At 46.2% G+C, this 13132-nt stretch overlaps 2 protein-coding genes across 2 annotated transcripts; both read left to right on the top strand.

Annotated features, from left to right (window-relative positions):
- Window positions 1–1504, top strand: LOC148644690 (leukotriene B4 receptor 1-like). The gene has a single exon (XM_088613881.1). It carries the CDS (start codon window positions 488–490, stop codon window positions 1502–1504), a length of 1017 nt encoding a protein of 338 aa, XP_088470007.1. The 5' UTR covers window positions 1–487.
- Window positions 1505–3631: 2127 nt separating this feature from the next.
- LOC148644689 (leukotriene B4 receptor 1) lies at window positions 3632–5282 on the top strand. The gene has a single exon (XM_088613880.1). It carries the CDS (start codon window positions 3632–3634, stop codon window positions 4682–4684), a length of 1053 nt encoding a protein of 350 aa, XP_088470006.1. The 3' UTR covers window positions 4685–5282.
- The last annotated feature ends 7850 nt before the right edge of the window (window positions 5283–13132 follow it).

The following is a 13132-nucleotide window of genomic DNA, read 5'->3' as shown; positions in this document are numbered from 1 at the left end:
AACTGCACAGCCTCTTAGGGTCCTGAATACCTGAATCTGTGTGTTCGCATCTTAACTGGTGTTGAGAAAGTTAGTTCATTTGATTTTTTCACACCTTGTGTGTAAGGAGTAAGGACACATGAAACAAGTTTTTTCAGCTTCTGAACAAAAAGATTTTTACACTTAATACTTTGCATTCTGTTTTGCTTTAACATTTTAAGTCATTCACTATTTGTGAATTTCACACAACTATGTTCCAGAGAAAACTGACGCTGCGATTTTGAAATGTTTTTTCTTTGTAGTGTTGCATCAGTCTTGCCTTTTGCTTTCCTGTTAGTGTCTTCTATTACTCACCAGATCATGTCACTTGAGTTTCAAGATGTAAGATTAGGGAAGCAGAACTGATCCTGAATTGTGCTGACGGATAAAGAAACTGAGGAAGGGTTTCTTTCCTTGATTCGTGCTTGAGGTTGACTTTGTCTCTCCTCACTTCGCTCTTGTAGTCAAGATGAACACCACCTCTTACAACTTCAGCTCCAGTGATGCCTATTCGGCTTCAGGAGGTTCACTAATCTGTGTGATCCTGGGTCTGTGTTTCCTGGTTGGCGCTCCGGGGAATCTGCTGGTGATCTGGACCATCCTGCGCCACGTGCGGCCGCGCTCCCACACCGTGCTGCTCATCCTCAATCTGGCCGCAGCCGACCTGCTGGTCCTCATCACCATACCCATCTGGATCTACTCCTTTGCAGCCAGCTGGGTGTTTGGAGAGGCCATGTGCAAAGCCATAGTGTACATGATCTACTCCTCCATGTACAGCAGCGTGTTCCTCATCTCCAGTCTGAGTGTGGAGCGTTTCGTGGCTGTCCTGTACCCTTTCGCCCTGCAGGACTGGAGACGGAAAGGTGTGATGACCAAGGTCCTGGTTGCCATTTGGATCCTGGCCTTCATGTTTGGGACTCCAGTCATTCTAACACATACTGTTGGGGGGGCAAACGGGACACAGTACTGCACTTTCCAAGAATTCTCTTCAGACAGCCAGGAGATGGTTTGCCTGGTGCTGGAGACTTTAGTGGGCTTTGTCATTCCTTTCTCTGTTCTCTTCATATGCTACACCTGTGTGGGGAGACAGATAAGGCAGCTAAGCTTCAAGACCAAACAGAAGTCTGCGGTCCTGATTGTCAGCGTTGTCATCGCCTTTGTCGTGTGCTGGTTCCCTCACCACGTGCTCAACATGATCCGCCTGGCCTCCTTACTGCAAGACCATCCGGAAGAGCTGGAGGAATTTGTGCACAGTGCAGTCTTCATTTTCGGAGCCCTCGCTTTCATCAGCAGCTCTGTTAACCCCGTGCTATACGCCTTCGCTGCCCGCCGCTTCCGGAGCGGAATGAGAGAGTCCAGGCTGACCAAGCTGTTCCAGGAGATCACCACCCACACCTCTGGAGCCAGGGGTCCAGCCACCCTTTCTTCAGGCAGGTCAAACACGTGCAACCTCGCTCTTGAGTGCAAGACATCAGCTTCAGTTTGATCTTCGCTGGAGATGGCCGCCTCTTCTCCTCCAGGGCTTCACCTGCAGATGTAATTTCTCTGCTAGAGTGTAGCCTGCAGGGTCTGTCTGGGTCTTCACTGGCTTCTTTAAAGGTGGCTCAGGACTATGGAGGCCTGGAAGCTCTAGCCAAGAGGAAGCTGCTTCTTGTGAATGTGACCACAAAGAGCTCTGTACCATCTCCCCAGGCAGAGCGGCTCTGGAGGGGAGGGGAGTGCGCTGGTTTACTGCAGGAGCATCCAAGATACTGAGGATTAGGAGCACTTTGTAACTGTGGATGCTTGGACTAGATGCTCAAAATGAAAAAGGTGCAACTTTAGCACTGTGCTAAATGAAAAGAAAAGTAGGAGGTTTATTGCAGAACCTCTTGTAAACTGAGCTGCATTATTTTTAAAAATGCAAAAAAACACCACGATAATGGTTTTAAGCAAAGGCTTTAGTAGATTCTAGCTACACTTGTGTTTTTAGAAATCCAGAGAACAGAATGATTTTTATAATTTCACCTCAGAGAAGAATAAAGTCTACAAGCTACGTGTATTTTGTACGTAGGAGATAATCATGTCTTCCAAAAATATGGAGAGGAGTGAAATTGACAGATGTTTCTGAAGTGACTTGCAAGTTTATAAACGCTCCGTACAAATGTACAAAGATGCAATACTTCATATCTTTTATGGAGACAGTTATTCCTTTATGTTTAGTTCTGTTTTCCCTAAGTGGTTTAAGTACTTCTGTGCCTTGTTTTTTATTAATCTTCTCCTCTTTTATTGTTTTTTTTCCTGATGTGGTCAACCAAGCTGTCTTAGAAATGCTATGGCTCTTGTTTTATCATGCAGGGTGCATCCTGTTGTATTTTTAGTGTGTAAGTGGAAATCTTTTGGAATCAGACCAACTTTGCAACCATCACTGTGCAAATATTGCATTAAAGTAATGCGAAATGCTGGAAGTCTGAAGATGTCCCTACAGTTCTTTCCTGCAGTGTATTGTGCAGTCATCTGTCAGCAGCTAGACAGTTTGGTCTCTGAGACCAGTGAGCAGGCACATGCTTGTCCTGACTGTGACAGGATGGGACAGTCTCACAAGAGAGGACCTACAGCCTGGTGAAAGTGTGCATCTCAGATGTGTGGCTAGTACCTTTTCCAGCACTGGCCACACACTCTATTAACCTGTGAATGTCACAGTAGACCATCATCAGTTTGACGAGGATGAATGATAATCTGGATAAGGAGTTTGTCTACATCAGTGCATCTGCTACAAAAAAGATTAGTTGTTTTCCTGATTAATTGGTGAATTTGTTGCAGTTATAGCTCATGGTTATCTTCTGCTCAGTACATATACAGTACTGTTAATCTACTGTATTACCCATCCATCCATTTTCATTAACTACTTAGTCCAGTACAGGATCTCAGTGAGCCAGAGTGTAACCCAACAGGTACAAAACAGGATCCACCCTACACTAGAAGACAATTAATCACAGAGCCACACTCATAAAGGCAGGCAATTAACAAAGAAATTACAACTAACCTGTACAGCATTCTGGGGGGACACTGGGGACTCGAGTATAACTTTATAAAAAACATGCAACTTCTCCCAGAATGCATACCTGTTCAAAGTCCATCCCAGGACTCAAGGGTTGTCTGGAAGCAACACTAATCCCCATGCTGTCAGGATGCTCTTTATGTTACAGTATATAACATTGATATATATAATGAGCAAATATAAGTAAATGAGTGATAAGAAATAAAAATGAAGTCTGATAAATGACAGTTCACAGGAGCTGCACAGAAAAGAGATGAATTACATTGAATGTCTGTACATGTTTTTGGACTAAGCAAATGACTGCTGTATTGCTGCCTATATTTTCTCCAGCTGATTCTCTACACCCAGTCTGCTGCAATGCTCTAGGCCTCTCCCAGCCCAGAGTGTTGACTGTCCTGTATGGGACTCTTGTTGTGGAGGTCTCTAAGGGTTGACTCATTGTCTCTCTCTCTCTTTCGCTATGATTTAAAATTGGACTTTCTCCTCTTTGCGTCTGAGTTAGATTAAAGGGAAGTTGAAGCTGCTTGCACTGCATTACTTCCCTGCTTTGCTTCAGGAGTCAGACGACGCAGAATGAACAGCTCCACCACCCATGGAGACAATGAAATGGATCCAGAAGAGCTGTCCTGGCAAAAGGCTCTGACATGTGTGATCCTGGGTCTGTGTTTCCTGGTTGGCGCTCCGGGGAATCTGCTGGTGATCTGGACCATCCTGCGCCACGTGCGGCCGTGCTCCCACACCGTGCTGCTCATCCTCAATCTGGCCGCGGCCGACCTGCTGGTCCTCATCACCATACCCATCTGGATCTACTCCTTTGCGGCCAGCTGGGTGTTTGGAGAGGCCGTGTGCAAAGCCATAGTGTACATGATCTACTCCTCCATGTACAGCAGCGTGTTCCTCATCTCCAGTCTGAGTGTGGAGCGTTTCGTGGCCGTCCTGTACCCTTTCGCCCTGCAGGACTGGAGACGGAAAGGTGTGATGACCAAGGTCCTGGTTGCCATTTGGATCCTGGCCTTCCTGTTCGGAATCCCAAGCTTTCTAACGCACACTATCGGAGAAGAAAACAAGACTCAGCAATGCACTTTCCAGGAATTCTCTTCGGCCAGCCAGGAGATTGTTTGCCTGGTACTGGAGACCTTAGTGGGCTTTGTCATTCCTTTCTCTGTTCTCTCCATATGCTACAGCTGTGTGTGGAAAAGGATTAAGCAAATGACTTTCAAGTCCAAGCAGAAATCCACGGCACTCATCCTGAGTGTAGTTGTTGCTTTTGTTGTGTGCTGGCTTCCTCACCATGTGTGCAATGTGCTGTCTCTGGTGCATCTCTCACTGACGGAATCCCATCCTCAAGCTGCAGATCGGGTGGAAGACATCAGGCTGTCCATGCAATTCCTCTCCGCAGCTCTGGTCTTCCTCAGCAGCTCCGTTAACCCTATGCTGTACGCCTTTGCAGCACGGAATCTCCGAAGCAGCTTCCAGGTGTCCAGAATTAAACAGCTGTTCCAGCACATCTCCAGCTCCACAGTCAATGAAGGGACGAATGAGCTCTCATTTGTGTCCAGAAAGCAAATCTCTCAGACTGAGCACACCAGCTGCAGCACAGCCTCGGAACAGCAGCTGGCTCTTTAGTCACAGTGTCTGCTTTCTATGGTACGTTAAAGCTTTTCTTTTTATAGTGTCATTGTACCACGCAGCTTTTGGACAGCATGTATTATTTCCAAGAGCTATAGTGAAGTAGGTATTCACAACGTTTCACTCAGTGACCTATAAAATTATCATAAATATAATTGTAACTTGGCCAGGTATACAATTAAGACTTATTCTCTGTGTTAAGTATGAGGATATAAAGAGTCCTGCAGACATAAAAACATTGAACTTAATCGGAATAGACAGTAAACTGAAATCCTTCTAAGATATTAGGAAGTCTGAGGTTCAAAGTTTTCATCAGAAAGCTGTTGCTTAACTCTTGAGGTTTATTTTAGAGCACGTTCATACTCTAAGATAAGGTTTCACATTGTGCTGAGATGCTGACAAAGAGCTTCATGCTGTGTATGATCTTACAGCATTAGCACTGAAATCTTCAACATGTTTTACAACTGCTGCCAAAATTAGAGCTGTGGCTGTCCTATTTCCCAAAACAATTTATTACCCTGCAGCTATTGTTATGTAAGTTAATATTTCTCATTTGTTTACTTTGATGCAATAAATATTTTCTTTTCATGACCAATTTGGAACTGAATGAGTTATTACATCAAGCCTCCTAATTACAGCTCCAGTATCTGCAGATACTCCACTCCTGGATGTAGAATAGAGATGATCAATTCAACGACAGCCCTCTGCTTCACTGTCTGACTGCTGTGTCCCACACACCACAGTACCCCAACACCAGAGGAAATCTGTTTGTTACAGCCCAGGGAGGGATTTTTATTTTCCTTAATCAGCAGGATTTACAATGCTATCCAATGTGGTCACAAACTGGGAATCTGCAAACACGCTTACAAGTGAATGTGTGAGAATGTGCTGCTCTTCAGATGTGTATAGAAGGCAATAATGAGGAAGTTCCCTTCCAGATGTCAAATCTTAACAAGTTCTTCAGAAGCTCTTAGTATTGTTTCCATTTCGCATGTCTAGTTTTGTTACATTGATTCGTCATCCAGACAAGTTCTCCTTTTCTGGTACTGTCTGCACCTCGGCTTGGGGCAGATGGTTTAATGACATGAATTTAAAAGACAGAAATTGTGCTCTTTCCATTGGGCGAAATATTGGAGGGAACCTGAGGCAAGAGATTAACGTACCACCCCAGGGGGTTTCATTGATTATAATGTCAAATTATAGGTGTGAACCAAGTGTATGTGCTTTTTCAGGTTTTGGTACAGTAAGGTCAGTGTGATGAGGCATTGGCTAATGGCTGCCAGACCCCATTTCCAGGACACAGGAGAGGTGTGCAGGGCGGGTGGTGATGAGATGGGGAGAGCATCCTGATCGACCATTCAGAGGAGACAATCAGAGCTAATATGTGTGTCTTTGGGAGGAAACCTGAGCACCTGGCCAGCCCTGAGAACATAGGGAGAACATGCAAACTCCACACAGACAGGAGCTCCTGGACAGAATTCAACTCAAGACACTGGATCCATGAGGCAGCAGTGCTCCTCTGCACTGCAGCCCACAGCCCACTACTGCAACGCACAACAGACAAACACAGAACAAAACTATCAACCTTTCATTATGTGAACTACTGTTATATTCCAGTTACAGAGGAGCATGCCAGACCAGCAGGTGGCACTGTTTCTTTCCGTTGCATTGTGGGGGCTGAGCTGCGGAGGCTGTGAGCTTGATCACCAGTGAGCTGCTGTCATTCCAGCTGGGGAAGTCGCCTGCAGGAGGATTGAGAAATCTGTGTTCTTTCTTTCAGGGCGTGGCAGCAGGCAGGGACTACGAGCTGCGAGAGTGGTGTGTCTTCCAAGGGGGCGGAGTGGCAGGATAGAGAGTGCAGAAAGACAAATCGCCATGCACCATGCAGGGCACGGAGTCCCTGTTCTAGCAGGAGAAATTGACCTTCGCAACACATTAGGCCAGAAGTAGTTAGTCTTAGAGTACTGAGTGTAATAATTATAATAATTCAGGTGGGTAGCTGCGTCAGGTGTGCCACGGCCAAAACGTTGTGTTTTCTTTCTTCTTTTTTTCAGCATGGAATAAACCTATTACTTGTTCCATAATTATAATAATAATTGCTTACACTTATATAGCGCTTTTCTGGACACTCCACTCAAAGCGCATTACAGGTAATGGGGATCCCCTCCGCCACCACCAGTGTGCAGCCCCACCTGGATGATGCGACAGCAGCCAGAGTGCACCAGTATGCTCACCACACACCAGCTATCAGTGTGGAGGAGAACAGAGTGATGAAGCCAGTTGATAGATGGGGATTATGAGGAGGCCATGATTGGTAAAGGCCAATATCTCATCTTTATATCTCATCTCAAGGACGGCACCTTTTTACAGTATAGTGTCCCCATCATACAGGGCCATTATGGCCCACACAGACTGCAGAGTGAGCACCCCCTACTAGCCCCACTAACACCTCTTCCAGCAGCAACCTTAGTTTTTCTCAGGAGGTCTCCCATCCAGGTACTGGCCAGGCTCACACCTGCTTAGCTTCAGTGGGTTGCCAGTTCTGAGTTGCAGGGTGATATGGCTGCTGGCAAGTATCTTGGGGAAGGGGACTGCAGATCTGCACAGATATGTCAGAGCCGGGGAAGCTTCCTATGATGTAATTCATTGTCCAAAAAATGACACAAACTGGAAAATCATGACAGTAGATCACTGATGAGATAACAACTGAAAAACTGCAGGAAATGTGCATACTGACCCCGTAAGCAGCAACAATGTGCCCAGGTGCCATGCAGGCATCTGGCTGCTGTCTCACCCTCCTGTCTTTGCCAGGAGCTGCTCATAAATCACACCGGAGAGTCCTAACCTGTACCTGATCTAAAGGGGGATCTCCTTGAGTCAGTGCTGCTATTCCAGTGCAGTCCCCCAGTGCTGCCTTGCTTCAGCTGTGACTTGGGTCTGTATTGTATTGAGTCTGATGAGCACCTAACATTAACATGAAGCCCATTAGGGGGAAAGGGGCGTGGGCAGGGCGATGGGAAAGAGGATGAAGCTCTGACTCACCAGGAGATGGGCTCTCGGTGTGGCTGGGAGTAACTGGGAGCTGTCTGTCTTGTCTCAGACTGTGCTCTCTGTGCGAGCTGGCAGGCCTGGGCTAGCTGAGTAATTGCACTGAGGTGTGGGAAAAGCTGAAAAGCTTTATAGAGCACAAAAACAAAGCAGAAGTGCAAAACCTGTCAGCAGAGTTTCTCTCCGAGTCTCTGAGTCACACTGTAGTATTACAGCAGTGCAGATGAGGTTTTCCTGGAAGAACATCAGCCCTCTGGCAAATGTTTGGGAGACCTGCCTGGAAAGAGCCTCCCACTACAGCCTGCAGAGGCTCTTTCTAGAGCTCAGCTGGCCGGGGTCAGGATACTAGGGTCCGGATACTGGACAGTGGCCTGAGACCCTGGCCTGAGACAGGCACTGAGAGAACTGCTAACCTTGGCCCACCTGCTGCACTGAAGAACACAACCCTCCTCTCTGAATCTTGAGCACGGCATCAGCACAACATTTCACAGGAGTGCCAGACGATTCCTTGTCTAGCATACAGTGTTAAATAGCTTATCACTGAAAGGACGTACCATACAGTAGGGCATGTGAAGACTTTGAGATGCTTGTGGCTGGAAAATGCTAAATAAATGCAATTAATTATTTAAGAAATTTGCTATAACCAGCAGCCCACCTTTGAGTAAGCTCTCAGACAAGTGATTCTTGAGGTTCAGCGCTGATTGGAGGAGAGACACATCCCTCACCCACAGCATTCTGACTCTGCAAGTGTCCAGGAGACTGAGACTGTGTCACTAGGGCCTGAGAGAGTCCCAGATAACTAAGCCCACCGTGGAATTAGTCAGTCACAGACACTTGCTGACATGAGCCAGTCTTGAGCTTGTGGTCATGGAGCTCGTCCTGCACACAAGCAAGAGCTTTAACTGCCTGAGCCACCTGGGAGGCCTAGTAGTCTGCTGCTTCCCGTTCTGAGACCATGTTGAGATTCTGTGACATAAAACTTCCAAGCCATTAATAAATGATACATTATTCATTCAAGTGTAGAAAATTTTAAACCTGCTTTCATTAAATTTAGACAAATAAAAGATCAGGAAGTCCAGAAATTTCTAGGTGCTCATGCTGGACAGTCAGAGTTTCCTGGGCCTCCGAGTCCTCTTCACCAGGTGGCTTTACGGCAGCCTTCATGTCTGAACACGACGGGTCTTCCTTTCTGTGCTCTCATCCCACGCGCTGCAGCAGGTTGGCCCACGGCTGTTTCCCTACGCACCAGAAAGGATCAGGTTTCAGCCCTGGCTGACTGCAGAGTTCAGCTCAGCATGAATATGTTTGCACCTTCTAACTTCATCTGCTTCAAAACATTCCAGGAGTGTTTGCAAACCATAGTGCAGGAGGGTAGACTAGAATGTTTTTAAGAGAAGGGATCTGCACCCCATGAACTCCTGAAGCTGCCTGGGGCTGTGTGAAGGTTGTGGTTAACACAGAGCAGTCCGTTGGGAAGGGGCTGGTCAGAGCTGCACCTTGCTGTCCAGCAGTCTCCTGGATTACAGGCTGGGCCACGCACACACATGTGGCATGCTGGAATGACAGCCAAAATAGACAATTTACATCAACAAAGTATTTCTTCAGTGTTAACAAAAAGATTACATTAAATTACTTGACAACAAAGAATTTATGAACGCGCTGTTTGGAATTGCAGATAGGATTTTAACTTTACAGTGGAAAGTCAAAAGAATGAGACTTGCACTGGTAGATAAGGAGGTGGCAAATTTCCTTCTGGACCAGATTTTCAAAATTAGTGCCCCATTATAGTGACCGATGACCAGTATGGTGCTGTAGGATGTGCCCACCTTTGCATGAGATGTAAAACTGATGTCCTGACTACTTACTGTGACACTCCATAAGATTAGGGGTGTTAACCTGTGCGTCATGAAAGAATACAACTGTACTGTAAGCTTCAGCAATCCAGCCTCCTGAAAGTTCTCTTTAATGCACTTGGTGAAGCAATTTCTCAGTCCTCCCCCTCATCACCCAGTGGGGCTGCACTTCAGTGCTGGATGAAGTGAGTCCCCACCTGCATGTAAAGTGCTTTGAAATCTTTTTAGATGAAAAATGCGAGATATATAAATGCGAGGAATGATTAGGATAATACAGTGCTTGTTACTGTAGTGCCTGCCCTCTGTATGGAGCCCTGCAGGGTGCAGAAGAGGCCTGTTCACACAGCTGAGCACCTCTGAGCTCCACTCTTGAATCCTGCCCTGTCGTCTTCTCTCTGTGACAATAGAAGCTGAGAGTGTGAGGTCTCCCGTCTGTCCTTTTCTCATTCACTTAACCTGCAGAGCATCAAGAGCCCTTTTCTCTGCCCACAGAAGCCAGCATGCAGAGAGAAGACTCGGACCTCTGGAGGACCAGCACCCCTCCTTTCTCACAGGGGTGTGTCCACTGCAGCGATACTTGTTCTGCCCACTGGGGTGCCAGGTGTGTCTCGACTGACGCACAAGGGTGTCTGCGGGAAAGCTGAAATCTCAGACACACTTGAGTGCTGCTTGCTAATTACTAAGAGGCAGGTGCAGTGGATTGGCAAGAGGCCCAAATTGCACAGAACAGGATGGGAATGAGGATTTGATCACTTACATGCAAGGATCCCTGGTTCCTTTCCTGTCTGTGAGTGCAGCCTGTTTCCAGGTGTCATCGGACTCCAGCTTACAGCTCATCTTTAATGCATTACATGTGTGCCTACAGCATGAGCAGCTCATTTGTTAACACTTGTGTGCTGTATAATTCTGTTTATTAATGCATGTCTCTGGTTAGAAATGTGCTGAATTATTGATGGTGAACAACTACAATTCACCCATCATTCACAAAATGCTTCAAAAGGTTTAACTTGTGTGTTATTTAAAGACCTGGATTTTCAAGGATTGTTTTCCATGAATAAATTAATTTCTAAACACAGTGATGCTGCCCTGAAACTGAAGTGTGTGTGAGAGTGGTAAAAGGTGTGACAGTGTGGACACTGAAAAAAATTAGTGCAGGTACGAGATTTCAAGCGTAATGGGGAAAGTTTGTGTGGGCAGAAAAATCTGGAATGGCAGCTTAAGTTACATTATCAGAAAACATACTTTTGTCAAAGAAATCAAGTTATCCTACTTATAGTATGTATGGCTATTCTGGTACTGAACACAGTAGATGTGGCACCACACACTGAAGGTGAAGTGCACTCTAGCTTTGCTGCACAGAGACAAACTTTAAAAAGCAACTTCAGTGCAGCCAGCTGGCTGTGAGACCTGTAGAGAAACACTGCAGCAGCAAGGTCAGCCTGAACCTGAAGGTGCTCTCTGGGACACCTTCTCCCACATCAGAGCCCTTATCAGCACAATGTCACCCTGTGAAAACTTTGCCCATGGGAGTATTTCCAGCAGCCCTGGGAGATATCCAGCAGGGGGGTGGTACTGTTTGATCTAGTTACTATCAGGGCAGGCTTCTGTTTACTCATTAACTCCCAGCCCATGAGGAAGTCAGTTCCTGTAGGAAGTGACATCACATGCACTCACTTCACAGATGGGCAGCACTGGCTGAGCTCTCTGCAGCTGAAAGGAACTGTCTGCACTCCTATGGGCAGAGCAACATTGTGCTTCCATTCGAGCACAGCACACTGTTCACAGTCAGAACAGTACAACACTCTCACTGGAAATAGCCAGCAGCTATATCATCCTGCAACTCACAAAGGAAAACCCACTAAGCAGGTGTGAGCCTGGCCAGTACCTGGATGGGAGACTCCTGGGAAAAACTAAGGTTGTTGCTGGAAGACGTGTTAGTGGGGCCAACAGGGGGCGCTCACCCTGCGGTCTGTGTGGGCCCTAATGGCCTTGTATGATGGGGACACTATACTGTAAAAAGGTGCCGTCCTTTGGATGAGACATAAAACCAAGGTCGTGCCTCTCTGTGGTCATTAAAAATCCCAGGGTGTTTCTCAAAAAGAGTAGGGGTGTAACCCCGGCGTCCTGCCTAAATTTCCCATTGGCCCTCACTAATCATGGCCTCCTAATAATCCCCATTTATGAACTGGCTTCATCACTCTGCTCTCCTCCCCACTGAGAGCTGGTGTGTGGGGAGCGTACTATTTTTAATAATAATAATTTAAATAACACAGAGTCCACTGTTGATACCGAAGAAGCACTGGCACACCAAGACAAACAGACTGAAGCATAAATCTCTTGTGATTGGTGTTTCTGTAGAAGGCTCCACTGTAATGCAGAGGCACTGTCGCACCAACTCTGAAGTCAGTGAGCGGCAGACCACAAGCTGATAACTGAAAGAAGTTAATAAAGGTATAGTTTCTATCTCTTTCCATCTGTGTCCTGTACTGTGCAGGATGGGAGCATGCATCCCGTGCTCTCTCCTGGGCCGGAGGTCCAAGCGGCAGAGGGTGGTGGGTGTGAGGTTCAGCAAGCCTGGATCTCCTCTCAGTACTCTGGCAGTGCTGACCAGGGACAGTGTTCAGAGCACTCCTAGGCCACCTGTCAGGTGTTCTGCCTGGTCTGAATGAAGGTGACAGTGTGACTCTCCTAGCAGAAGGAACAGCAGTCCAACTGTGAGGACAGGCTGCCCAACCCCTCACACACACCTCACTATAGCAAGGATTGAGCCAGGGAAGACCTGGGTGAGACTTATATACAGTACATACAATACAAACAGTAAGTGAGCAGGACTGTCTGAGATCAGGATCTAACCTTCCACCTGAAACTCCATTAATAAGAATAATAATTAATAATAATCAATAAGCCAAACCAGCTGATATATACAGGAATATCTTGGCAAAACTGGTTTCCAGTTTCCTCATTAAGATGACATCATCCCAAATCACTGTTTTCTGTGGACAGGGGTTTGGTGCGAGAGGAGATGAGGCAATGAGGATATTTATACAAAATTATCATCATTTGTCTTGAGTACCTAGTAAACCATGAGTGTTTGTAAAAGCATTCGGGGTTTTAGAAGTGAAATTAGTTATAAGTACCTGGCTGCTATATCTAGATCAGTGTAAGGCCTGAGCAAGGACTGTATCTCTGACCAGAGAATCCTGCATGGTTATCAAGCACAACCATCCCTTCACCACATTGCAAACTGGTTTTCTTCTGTGTTTTTGTTTCTTTTGAAACTGAATATTTAGGGGGTGTTTTCCGATAGCGAGTTTATTTAATCATTCAGGAGTTCTTGGTTTTAAATCCATTCCTTAGGCAAGTGGTGACATTACACCAAGATCGCCGATCCAGTAGAGCAACTTTTCCATTTCGACAGCTGTGAGACACACCCAGCAGCAAGGAGGTGAGAGAGCTGCCGTCCTATATGATGATCTGTTTTAAGAAACTGATTCTCACAAGCATGTTTCATTCGATCTGATAAAGAAACAACTGAAAGGGAGTT

This window comes from Lepisosteus platostomus, chromosome 20 (genome assembly GCF_059453375.1).
Source record: "Lepisosteus platostomus isolate fLepPlt1 chromosome 20, fLepPlt1.hap1, whole genome shotgun sequence".
Taxonomy (NCBI): domain Eukaryota; kingdom Metazoa; phylum Chordata; class Actinopteri; order Semionotiformes; family Lepisosteidae; genus Lepisosteus; species Lepisosteus platostomus.
This window is presented reverse-complemented; position numbering and strand designations above follow the sequence as displayed.